This window comes from Echinops telfairi, unplaced genomic scaffold (genome assembly GCF_000313985.2).
Source record: "Echinops telfairi isolate 266 unplaced genomic scaffold, ASM31398v2 ScPeMD7_5868;HRSCAF=6743_1, whole genome shotgun sequence".
NCBI classification, from domain to species: domain Eukaryota; kingdom Metazoa; phylum Chordata; class Mammalia; order Afrosoricida; family Tenrecidae; genus Echinops; species Echinops telfairi.
In genome coordinates this window covers 6,604,002-6,621,627 of record NW_022109768.1, presented here as the reverse complement: position 1 = coordinate 6,621,627, position 17,626 = coordinate 6,604,002, and the positions used below count along the sequence as shown (strand labels likewise).

General features: G+C 39.5%; 1 protein-coding gene across 1 annotated transcript in view; it reads right to left on the bottom strand.

The window, feature by feature from the left end:
• The window catches only part of LRBA (LPS responsive beige-like anchor protein), a 752,417-nt gene extending 734,924 nt beyond the window's left edge, over positions 1-17,493 (bottom strand). The window contains exons 1-2 of the mRNA XM_045295806.1: positions 17,454-17,493; positions 16,374-16,815 (exon numbers count right to left, since the gene is read on the bottom strand). Coding sequence (XP_045151741.1) covers positions 16,374-16,595 — 222 coding nt within the window. The 5' untranslated portion in view covers positions 16,596-16,815; positions 17,454-17,493. The remainder of the gene's footprint in view (positions 1-16,373; positions 16,816-17,453) is intronic.
• Positions 17,494-17,626: the final 133 nt, after the last annotated feature.

Here is a 17,626-nt window from a genome sequence, read left to right as displayed (position 1 = left end):
TGGAGGCTCTTTAATACATTTCGACAAATACTAAAGATAATAGCTGGCATTCTCATATAACCTTTAATAAAAGCATTATCTTTTTCTTTGAAAATGTAAGAGTATAAAAGTCACCCAAAATATGAATATCTTATACTGTCGTATAAGATCAATATACAACTTCATTTCGATCTTGGAAGGAAACCATTGTTAAGTATACAATCTTAGCTACAGTGGGTTTTTTTCTTTCTTATTTTCTTAGCTACAGTTTTAACCATGAGACTGAAGAGGCTAATTCAAGGATCTTTTCAAATGACAAATTACAGCGTTAATTCCATACAAGTTGAACATAATATTCATTAAACTTGATCTTTTCCTAACATAAGGAGACCTGTTATACCAGTGATTAAGCACTCAGCTGCAAACCAAAGGATCTGTAGTTCAAACCCACCAGTCTACTCAGCAGGAGAAAGATGCGGCAATCTGCTCCCCTATGGGGCAGTTCAAGTCAGTCCTACGGGGTTGCCGAGTTGGGATCAATTCAATTCAACAGCAATGTATGCTCTTTTGTTTTTTCCTAAAAAAAAAACTAAGGTTTCTGTCAACTTGGCTAGGCCAAGATTCTCAGTGGTTTGATAGTTAAAAAATAACTGCTATCAAGTCATTTCTGACTCATAGCAACCGCTCAGGACAGGAAAACTGCACATCTGGGTTTCCAAAACCATAAATCTTTACAGTAGTGGTTCTCAACCTTCTTAATGCCGTGAACCTTCAATACAGTTCCTCATATTGTGGTGACCCCCCAACCAGAAAACTATTTTCACTGCTACTTCCTAACTGTAATTTTGCTACTGTTATGAAAACGGGACTCCTGTGAAAGGGTCGTTCAACCCCCAAAGAGGTCGTGACCCACAGGTTGAGAACCGCTGCTTTACAGGAATAGGAAGCCTCATCTTTCTCCTCAAGAGTGGCTGGTAGCTTTGAACTGCTGATCATGCAATTAGCAGTCCGACTCATAACATGCTACACAATCAAGGCTCCTTGGCTTGGCAGTTAAGACCTAATAGTGCCTCAAGACGAGATCTAACTCAATGTAATATCCTCATAATGAGATCCTCTACAAGCAATCAACTGAAAGGTAGTTTTCCTCAGGCATGTGGCCTGCTTCAACATAAGTGAATGCTGTGGAAAAGCTATGGAGCCCCAGTAGTACAGTGAGTTATGTACTACTAAACTAAGCACAAGGTCAGCAGTTCAAACCTGTAAGATGGTCCAATGGGGTGGGGGGTGGGGGGCTTTCTGTTCCAGTAAAGATTTACAACCCTGAAAATCCACAGGCAGTTCTACTCTGTCCCACAGGGTTACTCTGAGTCAGAATCAGCCCAATGGCAGTGGGTTTGTTTGGGATTTTTCGTTCATTTGGTTGGTTGGTTGAGTGGAAAAGCTTCCCTGCTTTTTGCTAAGTCTGGATCCTGCATCTGACTTGCATCTGGTTCTTTAGACTTGAGCCAAGGTCAACCATACTGCCTGTGGATTCTGGGATCATAAGCGGCGGCCAACTTATCTGCTGACCTTGGACTCATTTGCCTCTGCAGCCACAAACCTGTCATCTTCCTGGTAACGTAGGCTCATCAGACTTTGTATCAATGAGCTCCAGGAGAAATCTGCAGTCTCACATCTAACCCACAGACTTGGACTTGGCTGCTTCTACAATTTTATGAGGCATTTTCTTAATATAAATTAAAAAAATGAGGGGGCTCCCAGGAAAAAAACAGAGTTTTTATAGCTATGTATTTAATTTTTTTTACAAAACAACCTTATCACCTTCAAAGTACTTTCCATCACACGTAATACATTTGTCAAATCTGTGATTCCATTCTTGGAAACGTTTTTCAAACTCATCTGTTTGGATGGCTGACATCACCTCATTATTTTTTCTTCACCTCTTCTAAGTCATCAGTCCAATTGCTGTCCTTTCATGGCCCCCTTCTTTCGGAGAAGCAAGAGTGAGGTCAGATGAGTCAGGTATGTGGGGCAAAAGAGGCATGCTTTTTTTTGCCAAAAACTGGCACACTGAGATGTCTGGGAGATGCAATGTTGTGATGGCAAAACCAGTCCCCCATCTGCCACAAATCAGGCCTTTTTGTCGCACACTGTTACGCAATCTTTTCAGAACCTCTAAATAGAAAGCTTGATAAATAGCCTGACCTGGTAGAAAGAACTCCAAATGCACTACCAATAGACATTTTCCTCTGTTCAGGAAGTTGACGAACATCCAGAATGAAGTTTGTCATCAATCAACATTGCACCTTTTTTGAAATGAGAAAGCCACTTGTGGTGTACACTTGAGTTTTTTCCATAGCGCTGTCCTTGTAAGCCGCGTTCAATACCACAACAGTTTCTGCGAAATTTTTCCCAAGCAGGAAGCAAAATTTCACAGCCTCACGCTGTTCTCTGAAATTGGCCATCACAAAAAACAAGGTTTGAGCAAAACTGCTTTTACGAAAAAATTCACTGTGACCAGAGAGAACCTTCCCAGACAATGCCACTAGGTACAATAACTCAGAGCAAGTTGCTCCTAGTGAGAAAAATTCGTACTACAAAAGCCCACCCAACAGAGCTTTTTCCTATTATTTGGAGGGGGTGGCCCCTCATGTATATATATACACATGTATATATAAAATACATACACACCCATATAGACATACATATATATGTCCATTCATATATAACTTTCACTTGCCTCTCTAAAGAACCTATCCTAAGACAAAGGGGTTTCAGAAAGCTCATGGAAAAATCCCATTATCTTTTTTTTTTTTTGCCATTATCTTTTAAATCTATTTCTCTACAAACTTTTTAAAGTTTGTGATCTTATACCTCCTCATTTTTTATCTTCCATCAGGCAAACCTTAAGCTGTGTTAAGTATTAAATAATCTATATATCTTTCTAAATTAATAGTCTATAACATGATTAAAACATATCTCAAGCCATTATCATGAAGCCCTGGTGGGGTAGTGGTTAGGCACTGGGCTGCTAACCACAAGGTCAGCAGTTCAAAACCATCAGTCACTCTGCAGAGGTAAGACAAGGCTTTCTACTCCTGTAAAAAGTTAATTAGTCTCAGAACCCCACAAGAGCGGTTCTAACCTGTCCTATAGGGTCGCTATGAGTCAGCATTAACTCAATGGCAGTGAGTTTGTTTGTCTTCAAGACATTATTTAAATTTAAGGTTCTTTGCAATTATTTATTATATATGGCTTACTGTTTTAGAGCACAAGTTTAAAATTCCTCAAGAATGAATCTTGCCTTATTCATCTTCTCTGTGCCTGTTTAATTTATAAAGTGCATGCCATGATAGTTCTATAACTTTTCATCTTTGCCTTGAAATACCTTCTACAGGATTATTAAGGAATAATACAGAAACAATGTGAAAATACCATCATTCATTTGACTTGTCATGTTGATTTGTGTGTTTCTGTAAGGCTGGAGGTGCTTTGGTGGCTTCGTGATTACATATTGGACTGCTAATCCCAAGGTCAGCAGTTCGAAAACACCAGCTGGGGCCTTGGGAGAAATATGAGGCTTGCCACTTCTGTAAAGAGTTACACCATCAGAAACACACAGGGGTAGTTCTACCCTATCCATATAGGATCACTGTAAGTAGGAATCAACTTGGTGACAATAATTTTGGTTTCTTTTATATAATACTGGAAGGTAGGCCACTAGTATTTCAAACATTGACAAGGTCACCCATGGCAGACAGGTTTCAGCAAGCTTCTAGACCAGTGGTTCTCAACCTGTGAGTCTAAGGGGTCGCCTAAGAGCATCGGAAAACACATTCCCAATGGTCTTAGGAACCGAGACACCGCTCCTCTATCAGTCTCCTGGCGGGTACACCCCGCCACATGCAGATACGCCCACATAGGAGTACCCGGTGTGAAGACTGTTACCCATGCTACACCCTGGTTCAAAACAAAATTTCATTTATTTGTAATTAGAAATAAATATTTCACAATATATAACATATTGTTTTTATGATTAATCACTATGCTTTAATTGTGTTCAATTTGTAACAATGAAAATACATCCTGCATATCAGATATTTGCATTACAACTCATATCAGTAGCAAAATTACAGTTATGAAGTTGCAGTGAAATTTTAGGTTGGGGGTCACCACAACATGAGGAACTATATTAAAGGGTGGCGGCATTAGGAAGGTTGAGAACCTCTGTACTAGACTACAACAAGAAGATGGATGGTCTAGTGAAGTACTTCTGAAAATTAGCCAATGAAAACTATGGATCATAGCAGAATACTGTCCAACACAGTGCTGGAAGATGAGCCACTCTCAATGTGAAGGTACCTAAAATACACAGTGGGCACAGCAATGGACTAGAACAGACCAATTCTTGTGACGATGGTACAGGAACATCCAGAATACATGGGATCCACAACTAACAACAATGTGGAGCTGTTGTCCATTTGTATGTAATAAATTATTAACAAAATTCAAAAAAAATCCTTCACAATATATGAAGATCTTATGAAAAGAGCTGAAATACTACGGAATTGTCTTCCTTTAATGCCAATAATATTTGGTTTAATAACATCGAGAACCACTATGCTTTTTCACACTATGCTTAAGAATCTGAAAGTATAGATGAAGAAACTGCAAGCATTTCACCCCTCCTTATAATTATAAAATAATTATAAAATTTATAATTTTATTCGAGTCGGTTAATTTATTACTTCACTACCATCTGGTGAACTTGTGATTCTTAATTGGTTTCAAACTTTTTGACTAAGTTTTCACCTTCAGTGATGTGAGATGATCTATAGCTCTTGGAGAAGGGGAAACGTGCTGATTATTGGTGATATTGATAATAAAAATAAACAGGAAAATAATAAAAAATAAACAGGAAAAAAATTAATTGATTAGTCCAGAGAACTACATTAGGGTCAGGTAGAGCAGTAATAAAAATGTTGTCTATCGGAAGCTAGTGAATTCCCTGTAAGTACTACATCTCAAATACACAAAAGACTGATGCTAAAGTGAAAATTACCACTAGATATTTTACCTTACCTAACAGTATTTTTACTGTTCGTACTCTATAAAGTTCCATGGATTTTGACTTGCCTACCTCAATGCGATTTTTTCCCCTTAAGCCCTGTTATTTAAGTTTAATATTGTAGAACGCAAGGCACTAAAACAAACATATATTGGATATACTCGAGTATAAGCTGACCCGATTATCAGCTAGGGCACACCTAATTTTACCACAGAAACTGCATATAAAAACAAGCTGAAAAATGGCTTGTACACAAGTATATACAGTATATACTTGATTCTATCTCCTAAGGTGCTTCAGAATTGAAGAAATATGCAAAACATACTACACACACTAGCACACAGTATTCAATAAATCTTAGCTATCCTTGCACTCGCTTCCGCAGCACATATACTAAAACCTAGGCTATCATTATAACATAAAACAGTGAATCACCTTCAACACAAAATTATCAATATCACCAATAATCAGCAGTTTCCCTTTCTCCAAGAGCTATAGATCATCTCACATCACTGAAGGTGAAAACTTAGTCAAAAAGTTTGAAACCAATTAAGAATCACAAGTTCACCAGATGGTAGTGAAGTAATAAATTAACCCACTCGAATAAAACAGGTGTTGCCTCACCTAACTACTAACAGGAAGTCATGAACAATAGAGAAACCCATTCTGAAATTCTTTGAATTTTGTCTGCTTGGCATTTATTAATGTCACAGCAGTTCGGCCTTAAAAAAAGGAAATGAAAAACACTGTGTTGGTGACAATGTTAATCATTTAATAATTCCTTTGCACAACTTTCTCTAATGGTAATTTTCGGTAATTTCTCTCCATTTGACGCCAATGACGTCTTTTTTAATTACTGCCTCCTTTGTTTCTCACAGTGAAGAGTACAGTAGAATGGCCCCTGTAGGTTTCTGAGACTGTAAATCTTGACATGCGTGGACAGCCTCATCGTTCTCCCACAGAGGAGCTCCTGTTTCAAACTGCTGACCTTGAGACTTACAGCCCAACCAACTCATAACCCATTACGACACTAAGACTCTGAGTCAGAATTGACTGTAAGGCAGTGAGTGAGTCACTTTGTTTCCAGAGAGATATGCTAAGAAGCCAGTTGACATTCATTACTTATATTACTACTATCAGGGTTACTTGTTCGTTTTTAGGTTTTATGTATTAATGTTAAATCAACATTTTTTTAGAAAATGCTTTGTGTTAAAGTGTTTCAGTGTGTATTTATAAGCTCTGAAATAATGATCATTTTTATTCAAGATATTTAAGCTTAATATAAAGATGCTATTCAACTAGGCAAAATAGACAGGATTTAAGAAATTAAAGTACTTTATAAGGAATGTATTTTCAGTAGAAAAAAATATCCAAATGACAACACTTTAAGAGATTTACAATAGCTTGTAAACAAAAATGCTACATTAATAAAAGTCATTAGTCGCTACACTAAGAGATCACCGAACAAGGAGAAATTCTTTTTCATTTCTCAAGCAATACATTTTTCTCTAACAAAATATAATTGAGACCTCATTATGCTTTTTTCTGGTTTCTACAAAAATATATACAGATAATCCAACCCCTAAACCCTGTGTAAAATGTCAACATTTTTCCACCATAAAATAAGGGCTCTAATTAAAATACAAAATAACAATTTTAACTACTAGATTAGTTCAGCTAGGTCAAGAAAAATCTCAAATACAAAGAGCCAGGTGCAACAGACAACAAAAGGTCAGAGTCAAGCATCAGATAGTTAAAGTTTAGAAATCATTTTATGTCCAATTTCTTATTCAATGTAAGAATCTACTCTACAAAATCCTTTATGTGCAACCTCCCAGAACCTCTAGCAACACAGAAAAGCTTTATTTCATGAAGCACATTTCAACCGTACAAATTATTCCTGGACAAGTCAAATAGGTGAAGAAGAAAAAAACACACACACTTTCTTTTTTAATCTAAAAAGTGTTTCATGAAATTAGCTAAGTCCATTAGAATTATCTCAGATACTCACAACAGCTTTAAGGCAACGACTCACTAGACATCTGTTCACAAGGACCTGTATTAAATGAAGGCTTATAAAAAATTACTAATGTAAAATGAACAAACTAATTTCAGAGCAGGTTATAAGAGACAACTATAAAAATGAATTTATTAATTGCTCTTCTCAAAGGTAAAATAGCAATTAAAGTAACTCAAAACTGTACAATAAAAATTCAAGCTGCATGACAAATATCTTTATAATACTCTGAAAATGATTACTAACTTATACAGTAATGTTGCCACAACATATCTTTGGCAGAAAAGAATAAATGAAACTAGGTTTCCTAATTACTGTAATATAATGTCAACAGAACAAACATAAGATAATTTCCTTTAATATAACAGGTAATTTTTAAATATCAAGCACTGTGAAAAGTCTGGAAACACAAGGATACAGATGTGATATATATGTGTATGTATGTATGCACATGCATACATTCTCACATACCTGCTGCCATCCATGACAGCCTTAGAGAACAAGTGGGGCTGCTCCTGAAGGCTTCTGAGCCTGCACATCTTTATTGCAGCAGACAGCCTTCTTTTTTCCTGTGGAGCACTTAAGGGGGGTTGAACAACTAACTTTACAGTGAGCAGACTGGTGCTTAATCTACTGCACCACCAGGGTTCAATTCTTTTTTAAAGTACTATTTCTAAAAAAAAAAACTATCCTAAACATTTTCCTTTTAAGTATTCCAAAACTATTTTTCAAGTTTTCAAGATCATATGTGTGAAGAGATACTTTATAGAACAGGAATCTCATTTGTTAAATTAGTTGAGCTGGGTCAATATGACCAGCTTTATTTACATCCGAATAGATCCCAATTCACAGGGATCCTATAGAGCAGAGTAGGATGGCCCCATAGAGTGTCCAAGGCTGCAAGTCTTCACAGAAGTAAGTCTTTACAGAAACAACAAAGACAAGGCAACCAGGAGGTCAGGGAAACTAGGTACCCAGGAGAGAAATAGAGAGAGCACTAGCACACAGAGACGCTCCAACTACTGTCATGGAACCGGTGTATCATTTATTAAATGGAAAATTAATTTACTACGCAAATTTTCACCTAAGCACAATAAAATGCATTCCCCCAAAAAATAATCTTTTCAGATGCTGACTGCCCAATCTTCCTCCAATGGAGTTCATGGAGTGTTTCACACTGACCTTTGTGATGAGCAGCTGAACTCTCCTCAATGAATGCTACCATTTCTAAGAAACCAGGAACTTTTCCAATTTTTTTTTTAACCAATTCACTCAAATTTCTTCTATCAGTAATTTTCTATCAGTAATCTAGCAATATCTGCTGATAGCGTATGCAAATATTCATTTATGCAAATGTTCATCTACTGATAACTTATGCAAATGTTCATTTTGCTTGTTCCAGCTTGCTTTTTCATAGGAACTGACAAGATAATGCCAAAATTTATACAAAAATGCAAAGGACTAAGCAACCAAGACAACTTGAAAAGGAACAAAGTTGAAAGACTTGCATTCTCTATTTCAACTTACTAAAGCTGTAGTAATCAAAACAATCTAGTACTAGTGTGAGAACAGACATACACGTCAATGAGACGGAACTTTGGGTGCAGATAAATCCTTACACATTTACAGCCAATTGATTTTTCACGAAGTGACAACATAATTCCATGGAAAAAGAAGACCCTCTTCAACAAACGGTGCTTGGATAAGTAGATATCCACATGCAAAGATGAATTTAACCAGTACCTCACTTTTATTCTCATATAAAAATGATCCCATAAATTAGGATAATCCTAAATTAGAAGAGATAGTATTATAAAAGTAGAAAATTTCTCAGAATGTAAATATTCTAAAATGAGATTGAGATTACAAATGCACAACTTTTTTTAATCCTTATTTAATGCTCATTTAATCCTCATTCTAACATATTTCCCTAAGGCAAAATGCTAACAATTTTTTTAGCATTTTTCTTTTTTCTTCACATATAGTATACCTTTAACATTAAAAAACTAAACTCATTGCTGGAGTCAATTAGGACTCAGTGACCTACTGGGGTTCCAAAGATAACAGAATCACCTTGGAGTGGATTTGAACCACTGACCTTTCAAATAGCAGCTGTGATAGTTACATAATCTAGTGTCAACTTGTGAACGGGTGTTTAGTCTGTCAATCAGGTCGCTGCTTGATGACTTCATTGGAGGTGCTAAGGAGATAAATAGCTCACTGGAGGCGGGACACATACACTCTGCTTCATATCCCTGATGACAAGACACATGGAGCTACACTAGAACCCTGGAGCTGGAGGAGCCATGTGGAGACCCATGCCAGCGCTAGATGCTTCTACCGCCAGTGGATCCACAAGGCTTTCCATTCACTGGTCTGTGATCTTCCTGCATTCAGCGTCATTGTATTTGCCTTGTAAGTCTGAAGAATTTATAGAGTGGTAAAAGACATGGGAGCTAATATCGGATTTATGGACTTAACCTGGACTGGGCTGGGATGTTTTCTTAATGTATAATTGCTGTTTGATAAAAAGTTCTCTCTTAAACACTTATCAATGCCTCTGGATTTGTTTCTCTCGTCTACCGGGATAACACATCATGGTACCCTGGAAGTGGGATACTAGAAAAACAAAGGATGCAGACAGAGAGTGGTAGTTTTTCTTCTTTGGCTGGCCGGAGGTCAAGTGTGGCCATGCAGTTTACTGCATTGTTTATGGAAAGAATATGGGAAGTTGAAACATTTTATTCTTTTCCTCAGTTGTCTTTGGTTATTCCTGTTTGAAATAGCAAAAATGAAATGTGATTAATATATATTTGAACTCATGGGACGAAACCACCGCTTGAATTTCTCAGAGACTGTGCTGCATATTGAAAATGGCTGGCAGAAAGCCTGGCTCTCAATGGAATAGTTTAGGTAAGGATTAAGATAAGCTAAATAAGGATTGAACTTGACTGTTTTAAGATTTGAGTTTAGAATCTGATTCTACTTTGTTTATACTGATTTCTTCTGCTTATTGTTGCTTATATATTGATTGATAGAAATGACTATTGAGAAGTATGAAAACAGAGTTTGTAAGCCTTGCCTTCGGCCATTATAATTTGAATCTTTAAAAGTTTAGGACACATCTTTAAATGTTTAAATCTTTAAATGTTTAGCCTGCAAAGAAGGCTCTGAAAAGCTAAGCCCCACCCAGTGACCTGAGTGCTTAGGACCTTCAAAGGTGAAGAGACTTGCCTAAGGTGCTGTTTAAAGAGTGGGGTGGGGAGGGGGGAACTCTTTGGTTTTTGAATTTAGAACTAGTGGTTTTTGTCAGAAGCTGAAAAGAATATGGAACCATGAAGAAACTCACCTTTCTAGGACTGAACACTAAAGGGAGTCTGTGGGCAGGCTGAAGCGCTTGATAGGTGACCACCTAGATCCACTTGAGTGGAAGTGGGAGAAATGTAGCAATATGGGTTGTCTGGCCACTGACACCCATGGACCCGGTTTACAGGGACTGGAGGAAAAGAGAGCAGGTTGACTGGTCTGAAGTTCACGATCTAGCACAAGGGGTCTAGGCTTGTTGACAATTTGTGATAGTGCCCATGGTCTAAAGGCAAGGCGACCAGAGGGCACCCCGGTGAGGCTTACAGAGGCAGCCCACATTGAGTTGACCAGAACCCGACTAGATGAAGAGATTTTTGAACCTGTGAACTGGTGCGTGTTCCTGCTGACTTTATGGATGACCTGTCCTGATTTGACTTTGCTTCTGGATGTGGACTCACATGGTTCCAACTGAAATGAAGATTCTTCACATCAAAGAATATGATGGTCTCCTCAGAGCACTGGGTTGGTGTAAGCGGGCAGCATAGAAATTGGATACCCAAAATTGGGCATATAAAGGCATGAAGTGGCTGACTTACAAACTTTCATAGGTGCTGGGATATATTCATAAGATTATAGAATTAAGGTATAGGTGTTATTTAACTGCAACTGTTAGGCACAGAATATTGTGTGTTCACTTATAGAATATTATGCTTAAATGAGGCTTTGTCACATATTGAATTGTATGATATTTTAGTCTCATCCTGTTAGGTACAGATAAGATTTCATTGTTTTGTTAACAAAATATGTATGGCTAAAGAGTTGTGTAAAAGTGTCAAGTTGACAAGGGGCAGTCTGTGGTTGTTACCTAATCTGGTGTCAACCTGTGAAGGGATAGAGTTTAGCCCGTCAATCAGGTTGCTGCTTGATGACTTCATTTGGAGGTGCTAAGGAGATAAATAGCTCACTAAAGACAGGACACACACACACTCTGCTTCGTATTCCTGAGGACAACACATGGAGCTACAACACATGGAGCTACACTAGAGCCTGGAGATGGAGGAGCCATGTGGAGATCCATGCCAGTGCTAAGATGCTTCTACCAACACTGGATCCACAAGACTTTCCACCCACTGGCCTGTGATCTTCCTGCATTCCGCGTCACTGTTTATGCTGCGGTAAATCAGTGTCTCTGGATTTTTTTTCTCTAGTTTACCCAGGCTAACACAGTAGCCAAATACTTAGAAGTAAAGGAAGGAGCCTTGATGGTACAGGCTATCTTATTTATGCGTTAAACAAAGAAATTAGGTGACACCATTGTCTACTAAGAATCTATTCTCCCTTTCAACTTCTTACCCAGATTTTTATTTGGGTGTCCACCCCTTCTCATACAACACCAGTACTTCAGAGAAAATTAGCCTCAATCTTAAATTTTACAGTTGGCCCTGCTTGTCTTACCAATCAATACATTTCCATAGCTACAATCATTGGTTTGGCAGTTCAATCAGGACCCTAGTTTGGAATTTTAGGACCCACAGATTCCCTCTTCCTCCCCAAGAGATGTGAAAAAGTTACATGTGGCCCCAATTGCCAGTGGCAGCCATTCTACAACTAGGAGGGTAATCGTAACATTAATGAGAAAACAGATGTGAAAAAGTTACATGTGGCCCCAATTGCCAGTGGCAGCCATTCTACAAGTAAGAGGGTAATAGTAACATTAATGAGAAAACAGAAGGAAACTGGGTTTTAAAACTATTGTGTTACTGGAACAACCCACGGTAAGTCTTGCCCTACCTCTGACTTCCAAATGCTCATTTGTCATTTTTACTGTGTTTAAATGAGCCACCATTTTCTGTTACTTATAATATAAAGTAAAAACTGATAGTAGGGGGAGGAGGAGGTCATTAACAACCATGTTTCTATAATGGATGACTTTGTCCCTTAAATTTATGACAGCAGATATGAAGGAGAAATTACTTCTAGATACACACATCGGAATAAAAACATGCTGAATTACATAGCCCACGTGGTGCCTTTAATTCTTTTTTATTTGACTTTTAAAATATGAATATTTTAGAATCTAGGTTTTCAGTCCTTCTTGAAAAACCAGAAGGTGTGGCACCACTAAGCCCAGGTGACTGTTAGAACAACAATCTGTTTGAACAGAATAGAGGCTGGCTAAGTCTACAAGGACACCCTCTGCCACAGTCAATACAAACAGAGCCTTTGGGCCACCAGCTCATTTCCTGCAGGTATGAGAGTTCCCACCATCCACATTTCGCAAGGCATATGTCAAATACCATGCAATTAGTCATGAAAAAATATATTTGATATTTTAAACTTTAACATTCTCATTAAAATCACAATTGCCTTTTAAAAAATCATAAAATCATGTATTTCATGGGAAACACTATGCCTAAACTAAGCAGCACTGAGTATCTTCAAATATCTGGGATAGAGGCTTTAAATGCAGCAGGAAGTTCCTGAAATCAGGCCAATATATTAATTATTCTTGGTACAAGAGACAAATTACTAGAGCACACAGAGGAGGACAAAAGAAAATGGTCTTAAATTACAACAGGAAATGTGTATGCTAAAATTGAGCAGGAGTTTGATGTGCTTGAATACACAGCTGGATTATGAGTCAAAATTCACCTACAGAAGCAGATTTGCAAAAGAAATTGCCAGAGGAAAGGTCCAACCCAAAGGGAGGCAGAACCGTTAAGGCTGCTGCTGCTGCTGTTGTAGTTTCTGTTGCTGTCACGGTGCCAGTAAGTCAATTCCGACTCACAGGGACCCCGTGGGACAAGAGCAGAGCTGCACCATATATTTTTCTTGGCTGTAATCTTTACAGCAGCTGATGGCCAAGTCTTCCTCCTGCAGAGCCGCTAAGTGGGTTTGAACCGCTAACGTTTTTGTGGTTAGCAGGCAAACTTAACTGCTGTGCCACCAGGACTCCTTAAGGTGAAGCTACATTAGTAAAGATGAAAGCAGTACTTTGTAAAGAAATACCGCTTGAGTCATGCAGCTTTACCACCAACTAGTTGGGGCAACTTAAGACAAAGGGGTATAGTTTGATCTTAATAGTAGTCTATTGTTCAAAGGAGCTAATACATAATCAGTAAAACACATGATTTAACAACAATCCTGAAGGAAAAAGCTACAGTAATCATAAATGTAGCTACATTTACTGATAATATTCACTAGAGGCAGGGCAATGTCACCCTCAGTGACATTAGCAATCGCCTGGTCAAGTTAGATGGGCAGTTCATTATTTACATTGCTACGTGCGCTTCTGCTTGTATCCTGTTTTTCACAACTTTAATAGTTTTAACGCAATGCAATGACTATAATACAAAGTTAATAATCAACTTTTTGCAGCTTCATTGAGTGAAAAAAAAGAAAACTAAATCACTAGAAAAAATGTTTTTTACTTCTAAAGTCTTTCGTAAGAAAAACGTGGAAAGTTAAATAAGAAAACCTAAAATCTATTATTGGAGATTGCACAGTAACATTTTAAAATGCAAGACCTGTAAGCTTTGTGCCCGCACACTGGAAAAAGCTTTACGTAAGCTACAAACACCTGCTTAGGGAAGTAACGAACTCTGTAAATTCATGCGACACAGGTGCTCCCGAAAAGGCTGAGAAACACCAAATTGTAGGCAATCTACTTAACTTTCCAGTGCCTTGGTTTCCCCGTCTATAAAATGGGATATACAGATACATACATGCACACATGAAGTTCGAGAGCAATGCCAACAGTTAATATGCTCAGCTGCTAACTGAAAGGCCGGTGGTTCCAACACACCCAGAGAAGCCGTGAAAGAAAAGTCTGACAATCTATTTCTGAAAGATCAGAGCCTTCGAAAACCCTATGGTTTTTCAACCATGAGTTCAAATCAGCTAACTCAGCAACTGGCTTTCTATAGATTGAGAATCACAGAGAGAAAGTTGTTGACTGCCTGGCAGTTTAAAAACTCCTATTTACAATTAGTTAATGTATTTTCCTTCTTTGAGTCGAATTAAGACTATGGTTGAGAGCTATCAACGAGGAAAAACTCATTGGGTGCAGCAGTACTAAAAATGTTTCGGCTTCCATGATTTTCTAAAGACTGACCAAGACCTCAGATATCCCCAAAAGACATGACAAGTGTGATCAGGGAGGAAGTCGCAAAAGGGACCTGCCTGCCTGCCATCTGATCTCTGCCCTCCGTGAGAAAAGGAGGACAGTGGGTGAATCTATTACTTTACAAATAAGTGGCTGGGAAGGACTTCAGAAATGCCCTTAAAATCTCTACCAGGCTAACAATTCTAGAAAACATATAAGCAAACTATTACTAACAGGACTTGATTTTTCCTTAAAGATAAAAATTCAAGTGGCTTATCTTTGGACATCCAACCTCCCACCAACAGGAGGGGACCACCCACCCTCCCTCCTCAGTATAGTCAAAAGAACAAACCAAACCAATTGTTGTTGAATTGATTCAAACTCTGGCCGAAGTGTGTCAGAGTAGACTGTGCTCCATAGGGTTTGAGTGGCTGATCTTTCAGAGGTAAATCACCAAGGTACCTTTGGGTAGACTCAAAACCTCAACCTAAGTAAGCTCTTAATCATACAGAAGAATTCACATCCTCATTCTGTCAAAGGAATGGTGTGTCTTCAAACACAAATAATTCATCATGGATTATCACTATCACAGATTGTTGTTATCATCCAAGATACATAAGGTTTACAAAAAGAAAACAAATATAAAAAAAGGTTTTTCAAGTTCCTCTAGTTTTAGATAAAGGAATTTATCAACTTTATCTTGAGAATCAAAACATTTAAAACCTCCACACACAAGTTCCCCAAAATGTTAAAAATTGCTGAAGCAGTGAAGTGGGTACCAGGATTCATTATACTACTGTATATATGTATACGTGCACATTTCTATAATATAAAGTTAGAAGTATGTATATCTGTGTCTGTAGGTGTCTATATATAAACTCTCAACACAACAAATTGGTAGAGAAATGCCCAGTATGCTCCCAAGTTCTCACAGTGCAAAAATAAGTGAATTTCACTTAGCTACTTTCTCATTCTAAATGTAGCAGGTGACCTGACTTAAAAGGTCTAGTGAAGAAAATAATTAACTGCCCTGGTATAAAATAAGCTTAACCTTGAAAACATTAAGTTGGTGGACAATAGATGTTGAAGCAAAAAAATCTAAAAGTCCTTCATTAGAAATGATAGGCCATTTGAAGCAAATGATGTACTGTATAGGGGATAAAGGAAGTTACTTAATATCGACTTATTTAAAGTAACATTCAAGGCTCACAGTACTGTAATTAGCAAGGTCAATGATCAAGCATCCTTAATAAGAGGCATGAATTTTAAAAAGGAATAGATTATATTTTCTCTTCCACTATCTTTTTTATCTGCCACTCAATTTCCACAAGATTACTTTAACAGTAACTACATTCATTCTCAACACCTACCCTATATCATGTCTAAGAGTAAAACAAGTACTAACTTGGTGACAAATTAATCTCGAATCATCATGAAAAACAAGAGTTTTGTCTTTAACACTTATCCTAGCAAAGTCACTTTTCTATAATGAAGGCAGACCCAAGAGAGCAGATAGAACTATTCATATATATTACTTCTCAAACCCAAAATAACTTAAATTGCTCAAAAAAAATTAAGAAAATGCAGACATAAATATAAATCCTAAGGGACATTTTTTTTTTTTACAAATAACTTAAATCTTCCACTGGAATGCCCCAAAAACTTCCATAGCAACGATTATTTCCTTAACAAAAAAATGATCTGTACCCACTTATAAAGAAACTTGGAGCATCTAAATTTGTCCTTCAAACTGAAAAGTACAAGAGGTTGCTTCATTTAGGCCGATAGAATTTTGGGTTTCTATCCACGGACACGCACGTGCAAGGTTTTAGCTCTAACTTCTGGTTCCCCCACCCAGAGCAGAATGGAGGCTTATAAAACATCTCTCTACTTACCAGATTAAAGACAGTTTCGACAATATCCCTATTGGATACTTCTCCAACTTCTACCAATCCCGTCAGCACGGCAAATTTCATTCGAATGCCTCTGATGGGGATCCCTGGTTGCAGGGGCAATGCACCCCCTTCCCGAGGGGTTTCTTCTCCTTTTCCTCCTCCTCCTCCCCCGTCATCACCTGTTGGTGGCGGGGAGGGGACGTGGTTATCTTCGCTTGCCATGGTCGGTGCACCGGAACAGACACCTTGGCGTCACCCTGGGGCAGCAGTCGTAATAAGTAGTAATAAGCACAACACACGCAACGCAAAACCAAACGGCCTCTGTCCTCCAACTTGCGAAGCCCCCAAAGCGGCGGATGTGCAAAGTCCTCGGCGTCGCCCTCCTCCTGGAGGAGAATAGTTGTCCAATCTCTCTCCCCGAGGCTGACAACAACGCCAAACCCTATTGGAAGATTAGGTATCTATTAAATAGGCTAGGTTTTCTAGGGGGAGGTGGGGGGTGGGCAGTTGTTGCTACAGGGACAGACAAGTTACTAAAGGGACCCCACGACTGGCCACCCGCTTCGCCCGGCCTGCAGGAGCAGGGTTCGGGGTGCAGGCGGGTCCGCGAGGCCCCAGAACAGGTTCCCTCCTCCCCCACGCTCCCGCAGGTTCTGGGCACCGGGCGACCTCTCGTCACAGGTGCACGGAAAGCGAAACTGCCGGGCGTGGGGGAGGGGCTGCAATAGAGGAGGGAGCCCCCAAGCTACCAGATAGGCAGAAAGTTCCCCCTCACCCAGAGACTCCGGACTCGTCCTCACCCCCCGCCGGGGCACCGCGAGACGGAGGTGGCGGCGGGGATCCGGGGCAGGAAAAGGCGGGGGAAGGGGGCGGAGATTCCGCTCCACGCTCGGCCCAGGGGGCGGGGCGGGGCGCCGCTCGCCATTCACCTGAGGTGAGCCCCGGAGAGGAGGGGAGGTGTGTGTGTGTGAGTGTGTGTGTGTGGTGGGAGGAGGGGAGGGCAGGCCGCCGGGGGTGAGGGGGTGAGGGTGCCGGACCGCGACGGCGGGAAGCGGAGGGAGGAGAGGGAGGTGGGTGCACCTGGTCGCAGCCTCCAAGATTCCCTAGCCTGCTGCCCGGGAGTCCGCTGCTGCACCGAACTCCTTGGCTTCCTGGCCCGCCCCACCCTGGCGCTCAGCCTTTGCAGACGCTGCTGCTGGCACGACCGGCGCCGCCACCGAGGCTGCTGCGAGTCCAAAGGATGCTCCCGCCGC